Source organism: Esox lucius, chromosome 8 (assembly GCF_011004845.1).
Source record: "Esox lucius isolate fEsoLuc1 chromosome 8, fEsoLuc1.pri, whole genome shotgun sequence".
NCBI lineage: Eukaryota > Metazoa > Chordata > Actinopteri > Esociformes > Esocidae > Esox > Esox lucius.
Window position 1 is genome coordinate 8,845,199 of NC_047576.1, and position 15,487 is coordinate 8,860,685.

The 15,487-nt window shown below is 43.2% G+C and overlaps 1 protein-coding gene across 4 annotated transcripts in view; it reads right to left on the minus strand.

Annotated features, from left to right (window-relative positions):
* Window positions 1-15,487, minus strand: part of rabgap1l (RAB GTPase activating protein 1-like) — a 113,324-nt gene that overhangs the window by 80,563 nt on the left and 17,274 nt on the right. For all 4 annotated transcript variants that reach the window (XM_029121563.2, XM_010871393.5, XM_029121565.2 and 1 more), the window contains exons 10-13: window positions 14,528-14,694; window positions 8,473-8,599; window positions 2,951-3,044; window positions 1,561-1,711 (exon numbers count right to left, since the gene is read on the minus strand). In XM_029121563.2, coding sequence (XP_028977396.1) covers window positions 1,561-1,711; window positions 2,951-3,044; window positions 8,473-8,599; window positions 14,528-14,694 — 539 coding nt within the window. The remainder of the gene's footprint in view (window positions 1-1,560; window positions 1,712-2,950; window positions 3,045-8,472; window positions 8,600-14,527; window positions 14,695-15,487) is intronic.

Sequence of the window (15,487 nt, forward strand, 5' to 3'; positions counted from 1 at the left end):
ACCTCCAAGAGCAACACAGACAATTAGCTTCAACACCAACCCTGCTCTCTCAGGGATCAGACTGACCACATTCAATCTACACTGAAATGGCCGGGCCAATTCAACCTACACTGAAATGGCCGGGCCAATTCAACCTACACTCAAATTATCACACAAGTAAATTTTTTGATGTCAAAATGCGCCCAAAGATTATGTATTTTGTGTTAAACTGAAGGCCATTTTTTTAATGGCAGGCATTTTAAGGAGCTAGGAAATGAGGGACAGGGGACACCTACTGTAGAAATGATCCCGTGATGACAGTGGTCGGGTCTTTACAGGGACAGGGGACGCCTACTGTAGAAATGATCCAGTTGTGACAGTGGTCAGGTCTTTACAGGGACAGGGGACGCCTACTGTAGAAATGATCCAGTGATGACAGTGGTCGGGTCTTTACAGGGACAGGGGACGTCTACTGTAGAAATGATCCAGTGGTGACAGTGGTCGGGTCTTTACAGGGACAGGGGACGCCTACTGTAGAAATGATCCAGTGGTGACAGTGGTCGGGTCTTTACAGGGACAGGGGACGTCTACTGTAGAAATGATCCAGTGGTGACAGTGGTCGGGTCTTTACAGGGACAGGGGACGCCTACTGTAGAAATGATCCAGTGATGACAGTGGTCGGGTCTTTACAGGGACAGGGGACGTCTACTGTAGAAATGATCCAGTGGTGACAGTGGTCGGGTCTTTACAGGGACAGGGGACGCCTACTGTAGAAATGATCCAGTGGTGACAGTGGTCGGGTCTTTACAGGGACAGGGGACGCCTACTGTAGAAATGATCCAGTGGTGACAGTGGTCGGGTCTTTACAGGGACAGGGGACGCCTACTGAAGAAATGATCCAGTGGTGACAGTGGTCGGGTCTTTACAGGGACAGGGGACGCCTACTGTAGAAATGATCCAGTTGTGACAGTGGTCAGGTCTTTACAGGGACAGGGGACGCCTACTGTAGAAATGATCCAGTGATGACAGTGGTCGGGTCTTTACAGGGACAGGGGACGTCTACTGTAGAAATGATCCAGTGGTGACAGTGGTCGGGTCTTTATAGGGACAGGGGACGCCTACTGTAGAAATGATCCAGTGATGACAGTGGTCGGGTCTTTATAGGGACAGGGGACGCCTACTGTAGAAATGATCCAGTGGTGACAGTGGTCGGGTCTTTATAGGGACAGGGGACGCCTACTGTAGAAATGATCCAGTGGTGACAGTGGTCGGGTCTTTACAGGGACAGGGGACGCCTACTGTAGTAGCTTTAAGTGAGATTCTCTGCAGATGCATCTGAATCAATATCACACATTCACATGACACCAAGTTGAAGAGTGAGACATTGTTTTTCACACCAACATCTGCCGGGACTGTCTCAATCTCTGCACTCGAAATTACAATTTACAAGATGAAACACAACCTTTTCGAGGGCAGCTTCACAACACCTACACTAGTCAACACAGAGGCAGTAAAGTGGACATAAACATACACATTTAAATAAATGATTGTGTGTGTGTGTGTGTGTGTTTCGCCAGTTACCTTGGTAATGAGGACGCGGTATTTGTCCAGCAGGGCCTGGTCACTCTGGCAGTCGGAGAGAAGCTGCCACACCTCAGCTCTCAGGGCCTCAGGGACCCCAGGCTTCACCAGCCCTGACAGGCCCTTAGGTCGGACAGACAGGTTCCCGTGCCTGAGGCAAAACAGTGGTGGATTTAGGGCAACCTTATTAGATAATGTCCCTTATTAGATAATATCACTGCAAGCCTATGAAAGAAGTCGGTGTGGCAATGAACGCTACATTATTCAATTTCTGTCAACGCGTTAAAAACGTGGTCACTTCAAGTAAATGCGTCGGACGTGATTTGAGTAGTTAAATGGTCATCCAGACCTTTTATTGTAGGGACACTTTTTTAATTTAGTGGGTAACAATGACAAAGCCTGTGAAAAAGACACATGGAGGATAACTACAGCATAGGATGAGAACCTCACAGTTGTCGTACACCACAAAACAGATTCATTCCAGATAAACCCAAATTTAAAACATTATCTGAGACACCGTAAAGGTCCAGTTTTGTACTAGATACAGTAACGGTCATGCCATTGTCTCAGGTCAGAACAGGAAGTTCAACTAATTTTTATTGTGGTCGTGAGGTCATTTTATTATATGCATTTTTTGGTGCAAACGAAACGCCCTGGGGCTTGGTTCCACAGGCCTTCTCGGGTCCTTGCCCCAGCTACACTACGCAGAGGTAACAAAAATACGAACAGGTCAAATGTTTGTCCCATGTTTCAAGACCGGACATCTGCTGAGACCAGACACCCAGACAGCTAATGAACTTGTGATTTTGCACAACAGAAGAATTAGTGCTAAAACTGTCAGGAGTCTCAGGGAAGCCTGTCTAGGTTACTTGTCAGCAGAACCAAAGATGAGCTACCAAAATGAGCAACAGAACTAACACAATCGCATTTTATCAATGTCAAATAGATGTATATCTGTATTTCCAGTTATGTGAAAACCATAGATTAAGCCAAATTAGATTATCACAATTTACCCATTTCCTTAAATGGAAATGACCCGGTGGTGCTAAACTCGGTCACAGAGATCTACTGTCCTGTACATTCTCTCGCCCAACACCAGTAGCGTATAAACTGATTTGGCTTTTAATCCACCAAATTATTAGAATCTGGGGAGTTAAAAATACAGGGCAATAGCTCTCCAGGGACAACGTTGGCCAGTCTTGCCTTACATGAACTGTAACACACTAAAGTCTTTCAAAGGGTGGAACGTTGCATTTCTATTTCTGCTCAGGGTTTATTAATATTGTAATAAGTACCATACAGAATATAAATCATCATGTGATAATTCCAACAATTCATCAGTGTCCATCTGGCCCATAATTAGAGCCACCACACTCCCTGTGATTCTTACCATCTGTTCAGGATTCCACCCCAGGACTCCAGAATCTTCTCAGGACAGTCCTTAGACACATCGCCGGTCCCACTGGAGATCTCACTATCGCTATCTGCAAGACAAGTCTACAGTTAGCCTACAATGGAAGCCTGCTGCGAGTAATTTCTACAGTAGACTAATTTGCTGCCAATTTGTATTTTGCAAGAAGCATGGCGATAATTGAAAGGATATTTTTAGTTATTGATAAGGAGCCAGGGAAGTTGTAAACACAGTGAGGACAGTTCTGCAACCACAATAAAACACTTCAAGTTCTTATGAAGTACAGTGAAAAGGGAAGTACTTCCCCATGAAAGTCATTTTTTCAACATATTACGACAGATGGAAATTCAATCTAAACCACACTCATTGATAAAGGTAACCCAATTTCATAGTTCACAAAAATTACACTTTGAAACTATTTATGCAATTAAAATCAACAGAAAAGCAATAATATGGTACAGAAACATTGTAGTATACCTATACCATAAAGATTTACAATAAGGTGCACCAAACAGGCGCAAATGTGAAGAAATTAACCTGGTATAAAGAACTACCTTGTATAAAGATAATATACTTGGTCTGGTTTGGTTTTAACCATATGAGCGTGTGGTAACATCATGCCAAACCTATTTGAGGCCCCAAGATTATTGATGCCCATGATTCTGGGAGGAGTTACGTTGCCATTTCCAAGTTGAAGTACATTATTTACAAATGGGGAACATTCCAGACCACTAGCAATCTACACAGGACAGGTGGCCCCACTAAATTCAGCGCAAAGCTGACCTAAAGATGCTCAGAAGCCTCCGCTTTCAAAAAAGCATGCCAAGACAACTGATGTTTGCCAGACAACACCAGGGTAACCAAAACTACTCCAACAATGTGCTCTGGTCAGAGAAGTTAAAAAGTGAGCAATTCAGCCGTAAACCCAGACGCAATTTTTGGCAACCGCAAAAACGGCCTTTGAACAGAAGAACATCATACTAAATGTACAAAATGGAGGTAGCAGTATTATGGTTTGGGGCTGCTTTGCTTAAACAAGGGTGCCAATACTTTAAGGTGACTGCAGACAGACTTCCATTTAAGTGTTTCATGGTAAAAAGTGCTGGAAATTATGTGAACCCTACAGGGATGGTTATTATTTGTATGAAGTATTAAAATTTACTCCTTATCTAAGGTAATCTCAATTGGATTAAGGTCAGGACTTTGACTTTGCCAATCCTTTTGGTAGTAGGCAGTGATGGGTTTTTGCCAAACATTACAGTTTTCATTGTGACCAAAAAAGTAGACTTGAGACTCATCTATCCAGAAAATGGACTTCCAAAACCCATTCAGGTTTGTCCAGGTGGTTTCTGACAAATTTAAGGTTATTTTTTGACTGCAGAGTTCTGCAAATCTCCGGGTGTTGTGTTTGGGTTGGCATTTGGCATTTATTTTGATACATTTTGGAAGGGCGTCCCACATCTAGGTTGAGTTGCTGTCATGTAGAATGCTCTCCCTGTCTATATGATCTGCCTCACAGGGGACTGATCGAGTACAAATCGTTTATGTACAGCCTTCCCCAGACTGACACCCTTACTACTTGCTTGATATGCTGATTTGGTCTGAGAACTCCTTGCCTCTCAGCATGGTGTGTTTTACATTCACCTGTATGGGTAACACCAAACTGACCAGGTTTCTTGAGTTCTGTCAAGAAACTCATTGGTAACTGTAAAACTCTTATTATAAGTGTATTATTTGTACTGGAGTGTGGAATTTGGGTCCCATTTGTATAATGTTGTTGTTAGCAAGATACTTCAACCAACTGCAGGTTAGGAGCAAAAATAAAAACATAAAAAAAAAACAAAAGAAAACTGCACTACAGCACCATTGATTTGACTTGTTTTTTTGATGCACCCTCCCACAATGATTACTGTAGAAAATATAAACCTGACACAAGATCATTGTTTAGGTACATCAACCATCCTTTCACTTAGCCAGAGCTGCAGTCTGCTGGGAACTGAGCAGCCTACTGCACCCCTCTCATGGTGGAGAGGCTGGTGGAAGTGATGGGCTGTGATTCCCACTCAAATCTGAGATGAGAGAAGTATCCCTGTACCCATTTAACAAACACCCACACACCCTCACAGCTACCTCACACAGAGTGGCTTTCTAGCCAACAATCAAGTGGTGGTGGGGGGGACACCACAGCCACTAACCGCTAGAACTATATGGTGCTCCAAGTTATCAGCAAGCATTCGGAAATGGCATGCTTTAAAATGGCAGATGATGTCAGACAGATGGTGCTTTTGGGTCATCACGAAACTTGGTCCAGTGTGACAGGGGCCAAGATTAATATATTAGCAAAACAACAAACCGAAACACACAGTCAAGACATGTTGCACTGGCTTCAGGACAAGTCTGTGAATGTCCTTGAGTGTCCCAGGGAAAGTCAGGACTTGATGCCGATTTAACAACTCTGGGGAGACCAGAAGATTGCAGTTCACTGGCGCTTCCCATCCAATCTGACAGAGCTTGAGAGGACCTAAAAGGAAGAATGGGTGGAACTGCCCAAATCCAGAGTGCAAAGCCGGCAGAAGCATGACTAAGAAGACTCAAAAGCTGCGATCGTGGCCAAAAGCACTTCTACAAATAACAGAATGACAGGTCTGAAAAATTAGATGCATGATATTTCAGTAAAAAAAAAATAATAATAATAAAAAATAAAAAAAAATTGCCATATATGTTCATTATGGGGCATTGCGTGTAGTTGTATGGCAAAATGTGGAGGGACTGAACGGGTCTCAATAATTTCCCAAAGGAGCTGTATTTCTGAACAATTCCCAAAATTATAACCAAAGATTTTTATGCCCACGGATCTTCTTTTGCACAATGTCATATTATTTTATAACCTGCGAGCCAAATAGAGCCTACATCCCACAGACTCGATGCAGAGCCTCTCTCCCCCTCCAAATCTCTCCGACAACCATAACAGATCCTACATCTATAGGACTCCGCCAGAGATTGTACCCATCGCTGTATCTCAAGTGGATAAGAACAAGGAACAGCGAAAATATAAAATCAGACTGGGCCGACAGAAAATGTACAGGAGAGATATTCCAGGTCACATTGCTGGGCACTGCAAATTACGAGAACACAAGAAAAGGCATGTGCACGTGCGAGCGGGGAGAATAGCGCAGGCTGGCAGGCAGACAGGCAGACAGCACCATCCTCACACAGTAGGATAGCATTCAGTCCCATCTACAATGGCGACTGACCTCCAGCAAGAACGCCCTGAATGGCTTTCTTTTCACTCCACCCCCACTGACAGCCGGAACGCAGCGGAGCCTTTAGAAATGCCTGAAAATGTACTGTGAATGGCTTCTTTTTTTATTTTACACCGCTCCGGCCTTGGAGAGTGGCTCTCTACCTCCTCGGAGGAGGGGGAAAACACGGTTCAAAACACAGGTGTTGGCGGACCTCTTGCACCAAGGCTTTGAGAGGCAACTATTATTCTTTGTGGAGTTGGAATGGATTGATAGCACTTCAGAAGATGATAGTTAGTCACTGGAATGTAGGAAGAAAAACCCAGAACAACGTGGATAAAGTTTAAGTATGCAATATGTACTGTAGTCATTAGAAGAATGCACGGTCATGTACTTGTAATTGTAAGTGTCCGTGGATAACAGGGCCAGATTAAAAAAAAAATACATAAAACTCCGAATAGCATTCCACTCTTTTGCTCTCAAGGATTCATCAGGTTAAAGGCATCCCCTGTTGACTTGAGACTGTGAATCGGGTAAAAAGCTGTGCATTGCTGTTTACATTGCTGGATCATTGGAATGTGAGATCGGGGCAACTTCTGGGCCCAAATGGTTTTTATTCCTTCTATTTTGCCTCCGTTATTTACAGTTAACCAGGTAGTCTAACACAGACGTGTAAAATATCTAGTGAAATGGTTTTGATGTGTGTATACAGTAATCACATTTCTCATCAAAAACATTTGTAATAAGAGTTTTGTTAGTTAATTTTTTAGTCCTACCATGCATGTGCATCACACTCTAAATTTCAAACTAAAAACCTTACTTAAAAAACTGAAGGAGTAATCATAAAAGTAAGAGTGATCTCCTTTCACTAAAATAACCAGAGACAGGCAGAGAGACAGAAAGGCAGACAGGAAGGCTGGAATGAAGGAAGAACGGTGTTGAGTAAAGCCAGCGGGGACAGAGGGAAGCTGTGTAGTGTTGAGTAAAGCCCCCTGGACAGAAGGAAGATGTGTAGTGTTGGGTAAAGCCCCCTGGACAGAGGGAAGATGTGCAGTGTTGAGTAAAGCCCCCTGGACAGAGGGAAGATGTGTAGTGTTGGGTAAAACCCCCTGGACAGAGGGAAGATGTGTAGTGTTGGGTAAAACCCCCTGGACAGAAGGGGGGTGAGTACCAGGTGGTCCTATGCCACAGCAGCAGTGCCAGTGAGCCAAACCCCCCCCCCTTACCAGGTTGGACTGCACTCTATTGAAACCACTGAGCTCTCCAGAACCCATTCAAAGCCTGGGATTCTCAGTCTCAGCTCCAGTACTGCCTCAGCCCGCTGTCTGACGTGCACACAGACACGCGCACGGACATGCGCGCACACACGCACGCAGAGACACGCACGCAGAGACACGCACGCAGAGACACGCACGCAGAGACACGCACGCAGAGACACGCACGCAGAGACACGCACGCAGAGACACGCACCTTGTGCCTGCCAAGGCCTCTCCCACACAGCGGCTCACACACAAAAACTAAATTAAACATCACAGTTGATTCATGGCCGCCAAATACGGGGGGGGGGGGGGGGGGTTCAGGAAAATGCAAAGTGAGCCAACGCGTTGATAACGTTCAATTCAGGTGCAATATCTGGACAGTGATCTCATTTGAGGTGTTCCCACCACTGAGAAACAATTGCACAAAATATATAAATAAATAAAATGTTCTTCTCCAACAAACTATTTGTGCCGAAGCAATCTCTCTTTTTTTTTTTTCACACACACTTTGACTGCAATCTAAGTAAGCTCCAAGAAGAGTCATTGCTCTTTTAAATTGAACATAGCAAGTATTTGGGGGGGGATTATGAGGGAACGGAACGCATTTTTCAATCAAGCAATATTTAATAAAATGTAATGAAATACTGTTGTCCATGTAACGGAGGTGGATGGAAGCTATCATGATGTCCTTGGAAGGGTTAGGAGTCACAGGGGTGGGGTCAGGAGTCACAGGGGTGGGGTCAGGAGTCACAGGGGTGGGGTCAGGAGTCACAGGGGAGGGGTCAGGAGTCACAGGGGTGGGGTCAACATTTCAACACAACAGAGCAGGGGGGATGGTTATGGAAGACTACACCGACCGGCAGAGACATGGGGGACATGGTGAGGGAACAGAGACAGACAGGGCAAGGGGGAGGGGCTTAGGATAGACACAAAGCCTGAGAAGGGGGCGGGGGGTGCGAGACAAAGAGACGGGTATTGGAGGAGAGGGAGAGTTCCATACCTTCATCGGGCTCCTCCTCCTCAGCTGGGGAGGCCAGTGTCCCACATCCCCCATTACTCCTCTCAGTCTCCCTCTGCAGACTCAGCACCTCCAGCATGGCGTCACCCTGGCCATCTTTTTCAGCACCCTACACACACAGCGAGAGAGAGAGGAGAAAGCGAGAAAGTCACAGACGGCGCCGACATAAGAGACAACGCTAAAATATTTCACAATGAGACTGCAAGTGTAGTGGTCGATAATGAATTACTGCAACAGAACTGACAGGCAGTCCAACGGGCTGGGGGAAAAAAATCTACACGTTTGTTTTGTTTGGAGTGGGAGCGGTTTCAAAGTCTCTGTGGACTCCCTTCACAGGTTCGGAGTCCATCTCTTTGAACAAACAGCGTCTAAAGTTAGCATCACCTTTGCCACTGCCAGAGGGGAGTGCCGGGAAAATAAAATTACACGTTACAGGAGGAAATTAAACTGAGCGGCTGTGAAGAGCGCCAAAGATCCCACCGGCTGTCTTCTGGCTAGAGTGTCTGGTAATAGGGTTCACAGGGAGCCGGTCGCAATCAGAGCAATGAGATACTGGGCTCACTCACCTATGCAAGTCACTCTTAAAGGTTGGCTTCGTCACGTAGCACATTGGGGATTTGTATCGCTGTCCGTTTGATAATGAGCAATACTGAGGTTGTTCTGTCTTCAGTGCTTGACATGAGAGAGTTAGATCCATGCTAACAATTTAGTGTCAGGACTGAGGTGCTGTCTGATTAACATTGCATTATAATATTTTCCAATTTCATTGTAGGTTACAAACCTCATTAAACGGAGTTGTTACCTCTATTTCGCATATATTTATCTTTAAATGTTCTCAGATCCACATCCCAAATCATATTAAATAAAGGGAACCTGAGTGAATAAATAACACAACATGTGCATACAAATTGTTGTTATTTAATTGACAAAGATATGCAACACCCAACATAACAGGACCTATGTTATTCAAAAAGTCAACTCAAGTTTCACTTGGGAGCACCTGTCAAGACTTGAAGAATATTCACCTTTATGGAACTTGGCAGAAAATAATGGTTATGGCTGGTTAAATACAAATACTGCATTACAGAGTAAGTTACATTCAAAATACAGCAGCAAGCATACATAACAAGACTTGAAGATAAATAATACCTTTTGCAATGGCCTGTGTCCAGTCCTAAACCCAAATGAGATGTTGTGGCAGTACCAACACAGAGTCATCAGAGAACATCAGAGAAAAAACTGCTTTGCATGAAAGAGTGGGCTAAAATTCCTGCACATTGATGAGAAAGACTAATCAACAACTTGAGAAAGAACTTGATTTCAGTCATTTCAGCCAAATGTGGAACATTATATGCAGGCTGGGATGTTCCAAAGGGTGGCGTCGGGAGTTGCATTACTTTGTACTGTTAAAAAAATAAAAGAATGTTTACCAATGTTGAGTCGTTCATTTACTTTGGTTCCCTTTAATTTTAGATTTGAGATAGAAGTACTAAAAAATGTAATGACAAATATGAAAAATTATAGAATATAAGAGGATGAAATGATTTTATGGCACATTTACAGTCATAGTAACTAAGCATTATCTATGCTCAAATGTACTCTGTATATTCCCTGACAGTAGTGCATAAACATTCATTCAAAACAGCATCTGCAGAGTCTAAATTTGTTCATGCTAAAAGTGACCTTTATTTTACCCGACAGCAACGATAGAGAATATCTGACACAATCGGTTTTCTTGAAAAACATTTTGTTTTAGGATAATTTTATTTACCCAAACTCTTCCTCTACACGAGAACATTACGAATCACCAAGGTATTGGAAGTAGAGATGAGCAATGTTTGTAATGATACCACTTAACCCTGGAGTGGAACCCTTACATCATATTGGACCACACGGTTTCTAGTTCATCGTAAACCAGGCGTGACGTGCGAGAAGCAGGAACCAAAATCAACACGTTCTTTTATTACTCAACAACTTTAACAGGCCAGCCAAACAGATGAAATCATACTAAAATTAAAAAAACACGCCTAGCGGCCGGGATTAGAATCTCGTGAAAAACACTACAATGGTTATCTTTTAATTAGCGTTTAAACTACAGCACTGGCATTCTTTCCTGCCATTGATGAGATGACTATAGAGCAAGGCAATCAGGCAGGGGTTTAATTACTACAGCGCAATAATGAGAGGCAGCCTCGTATTAGGCCTCCCAATGACACAAAGGACACATCCTGAAAGGCATCCTTCTTCCCTGAAGGGTGCTACGTTTGACCACTGCCCAAAGAGCCTCGGGTCACATGTAGTGCACCACACAGGCCATAGGGCGCCATTTGGAAGACAAGCACAGTCAAAGCCTCTGTTAGCTGCCTCACAGGCTTCCCAGAGCAGAGTGGAGAGGACATTTGCCTTTCAATCAGGGAGGCAGTGGGGCTTATTTTTCTGACAGAGGGACTTGTTTTGGCATTCTGAACAGCTGCAGAGTAACGGGAAAGGACTGGATGGGGACGCACGTGTATACTGGGGTGTTAATTTAATGCGCTGTCACTCTCATGCATTTTAATTGGAAGAGTTCAGAGCAGAGGCACGGGTCAAGTGGATTGGGCGTGGTTGTGTGTGTGTGTGTGTGTGTGTGTGTGTGTACCCACTAATCTCATTCCCAGACACCTCCGTCTAAGTTGGCAGCTCTGGTAGAGCACTTTGTCTAAACTGGCCTTCATTGGAATGCAGGGTGCCGGGAGAATCTCCCTGGCCTGGTTGACGTTATCTACCAAGAACCCCATCTCCCTTGCAAGTCTTGGCTGCCTCTAGTGTGTTCGGCAGCAGCTCAGGGGTGAACTACCAGGATGCTGCACGGACTCGGGAAAGAAAAGGCAGTTACTGCTCCGTCTAAACTAATTAATTTAGTTGTAGTGCGGAGGTGCCCGTGGAAGTAGAGTCCCCGAAGGGGGCACCGATTCTTAGAGAAAAAAATATATATACTAAAGAAACAACTGGAGTTGTTCCTCCAGCACCAAATAGAAGTTTGTGTTCACATAAAAACACGCCAAAACCGACATGGACATGACATGAATTCTCACTAATTAAAGTCCCAAACCAGTCACTGTGTAGATTTTCTTAATCAACACTCTGTGTTTATAACCTAGCTTATAAAATATTTTCCCAAACTCAGATGGCCACTTTATTGTGCTGGGCTGTGTGGTTGGCTCACCTACACCGCTTAAGATGAAAGCACAAACTGTATGTAGCCACCGATAACAGCATCATTTACAGTATTATTTTGACCTCAGTGTGACAATCCCATTGTAACGCAGAGGTCAAAATAACACAGAAAGTGAAGCTCTTATCAAGGGGAATCCTTTTTCCTTCTTCATGCGTCTACACAGAGTCAAATGAAGTAGTACACAGAAGACAACAATATGACACACTAATCTCTCAGAGTTTGTAAGACAAGTACAGTATTTTTTTTCTCAGAAAAAAAATACAAGCAATTGAGGACCTTCGCTTGTCCAAGAATGCCTGTTTCAGTTAGATTGCAACACCTTGGATATGGTTTAAAATAGGTTTTCCCAACTGCTGATGGGTTGTGGAGACTTTGTGAACAGGCCACTGGGCCATGACATAAAAATAAAAAATACCCAACTTGCTGGCAAAGCCAAGTCTATGAGCTCCTTATAATGAAACAGAAATATAATCAAAGTGAGAAAAGCTACAACCAATGTTTTATGTTACTGAGCAAAAGTTAAGCGGAAACTATAATATTGTGAGAATTCTGAGCCACATCTGTGATGCATTTACAGTGAACAACGAAACTGTATATAGTTTTATATACAGTTTCAGACAATAGCCAAAAGGTTATTGGAGCACAATGTCAGACAATAAGTACCCTATAAAAAATAAATCATGATTTTGTACTTGTACTGGTTTGTTATATAGTGTCCCAGCACTAAAACGCATTAGAACTTCATTATATACACAGAGAACCAAACAAAATGGGTTACCTTCTGTATATTGACTAATTTATAGTATATAATCATGCCTTGATTATATACTATCCCCTGTATAGACTTATTTACAGGAAATAATCAAGTCTTTAAAATACATCGATGCCTTTAAATTGGAACAGCCTTTTAGGTGCTTTACAGGCATTAGCAAACAATAATAATATTTATAAAATACCTCAAATACACTCACCTAAATGATTATTAGGAACACCATACTAATACTGTGTTTGACTCCCTTTCGCCTTCAGAACTGCCTTAATTCTACGTGGTATTGATTCAACAAGGTGCTGAAAGCATTCTTTAGAAATCTTGGCCCATATTGATAGGATAGAATCTTGCAGTTGATGGAGATTTGTGGGATGCACATCCAGGGCACGAAGCACCCGTTCCACCACATCCCAAAGATGCTCTATTGGGTTGAGATCTGGTGACTGTGGGGGCCATTTAAGTACAGTGAACTCATTGTCATGTTCAAGAAACCCATTTGAAATGATTAGAGCTTTGTGACATGGTGCATTATCCTGCTGAAAGTAGCCATCAGAGGATGGGTACATGGTGGTCATAAAGGGATGGACATGGTCAGAAACAATGCTCAGGTAGGCCGTGGCATTTAAACAATGCCCAATTGGCACTAAGGGGCCTAAAGTGTGCCAAGAAAACATCCCCCACACCATTACACCACCACCACCAGCCTGCACAGTTGTAACAAGGCATGATGGATCCATGTTCTCATTCTGTTTACGCCAAATTCTGACTCTACCATCTGAATGTCTCAACAGAAATTGAGACTCATCAGACCAGGCAACATTCTTCCAGTCTTCAATTGTCCAATTTTGGTGAGCTTGTGCAAATTGTGTCCTCTTTTTCCTATTTGTAGTGGAGATGAGTGGTTCCCGGTGGGGTGTTGTAGCCCATCCGCCTCAAGGTTGTGCGTGTTGTGGCTCAGTTGGCCCATTCTCCTCTGACCTCTAGCATCAACAAGGCATTTTCGCCCATAGGACTGCCGCATACTGGATGTTTTTCCCTTTTCACACCATTCTTTGTAAACCCTAGAAATGGTTGTGTGTGAAAATCCCAGTAACTGAGCAGATTGTGAAATACTCAGACCGGCCCGTCTGGCACCAACAACCATGCCATGCTCAAAATTGCTTAAATCACCTTTCTTTCCCATTCTGACATTCAGTTTGGAGTTCGGGAGATTGTCTTGACCAGGACCACACCCCTAAATGCATTGAAGCAACTGCCATGTGATTGGTTTATTAGATAATTGCATTAATGAGAAATTGAACAGGTGTTCCTAATAATCCTTTAGGTGAGTGTATAGCAATATATAAATACCAATTGTATGAGGTTTTAAATATAGACTATTTGCCTAAACTTTACTTTACAGAGAATGGCATTACTGGCAGAATAAATGGTGGTTCAATAATAATATAAAATGCTAAGTAGTCAAAGACATTGCATGCTACCCCCAACAATAAGGATAGCGCACTATTCATTTGAATTGCTACAGTAAGGGAACAATCTAGAAGGTTCAATCACTTTACCATCTTGTTTCTTTATAATGAACTTAATGTTATCTACAGTTACAGGCACACTTGTGTTAAATAAATTGGTTGACATCAATGATATGGGTGCAACAGTCAGACAGGCAAGTTCCTGCAAATGCACTGCAACCAGGTTAATTGCCAGCGAAATTCGATGACCCGATGAAACTGAGGGTCTATCTACTTTTCCTTAGTCAATTTTCACTCTGGCTACATTCTTGAATACTATAGGATCAATTGAGGGAATGAGCCTACCTGTTCATAACCATTTAATTAGCACTGGTTTGTACCCAAATGGAAAACTCCTGTCTTACAAACAAATTTTTAGTAAAACATTCAGGTGAATTTTGTGACCTCAACAAATACCTTTAAGCTATACTGAGCTTTTGCTCCCGCCCATCAGTGACCGAGATGGCCCTTGTAGTTCTGATTACCTGCAGGGATATCGCCCATAGCCCATGATGAACGGGATGGACTATCATATACAGGTACCTGTTTGAGTTTGAGGTAGAAGGTCTCGCTGAAGGCCTTGCGGCTGAAATACCAGAAGCGCTCGTTGGCTGGGTAGACGCGCACTAGGGTCTCTAGTAGGAAGCGCACCGGCTCCACAACTTCCGTCACCACCAAGTCCACAGCCACGGTCATGTACACCTGCTTGTCTGAAGAGAGACCCAGCACAAAGATGGGACAAGGTCACACACTGGAGGGGTGGGGTCATGGAACAGCTGCTCCATCTACCAAATATCAGTACATTAATATGGTATTAACATGTATATGCCAATAACGTTTTAAATGTATTGCGTTTCTCCATTCACTGTTAGCAATGGGCCATCCTGTTTTTCTGGTTGAAAGCCAACCACCATATCCTGAATGCATAGCAGTGATTTCATAGCAATTTTCAATCATCAAAGCACCCATTGCTTGGTAATTTCAACAACAACAAAAAAAATAGGTCACCAAAAATCTGTAAAAACTATTACTGCCATTTTGAAAATCACACCTTCGATAGTTTGAACATAATTTGAAAAAGATGTAGAGCTCCCATCAGGCTGTAGTTTTGACCAAGCCAGAGAGAATGAATCAACCTCACGGTGCAGCAGAAAAAACAACTCTATTAAACAAGGACAACCATATCACCCCACTGCTATTGTTGCTGCCAGACGTGGTGGTTCCAGCTTCTCAAAAACAACTGACTTTCTAGTATTCTCACACACTATAGTCTCTCGAGTTTACAGAGAACTGTGCAATAAACAAAAAACATCCACCGAGCAGCAATTCAGAGGGCGAAATCACCTAATTAATGAGGGGTCAGAGGAGAACGTCCAGACAAGTTCAAACTGACAGAAAGACGAAAATCTGTGAATGAGCAACGCATCTAACCCTAAAGAAGATTAATGCAAAATGGGGGTTCGACCAGTTACTAAACAGGTGTACCTAATAAAGGAGACCGTG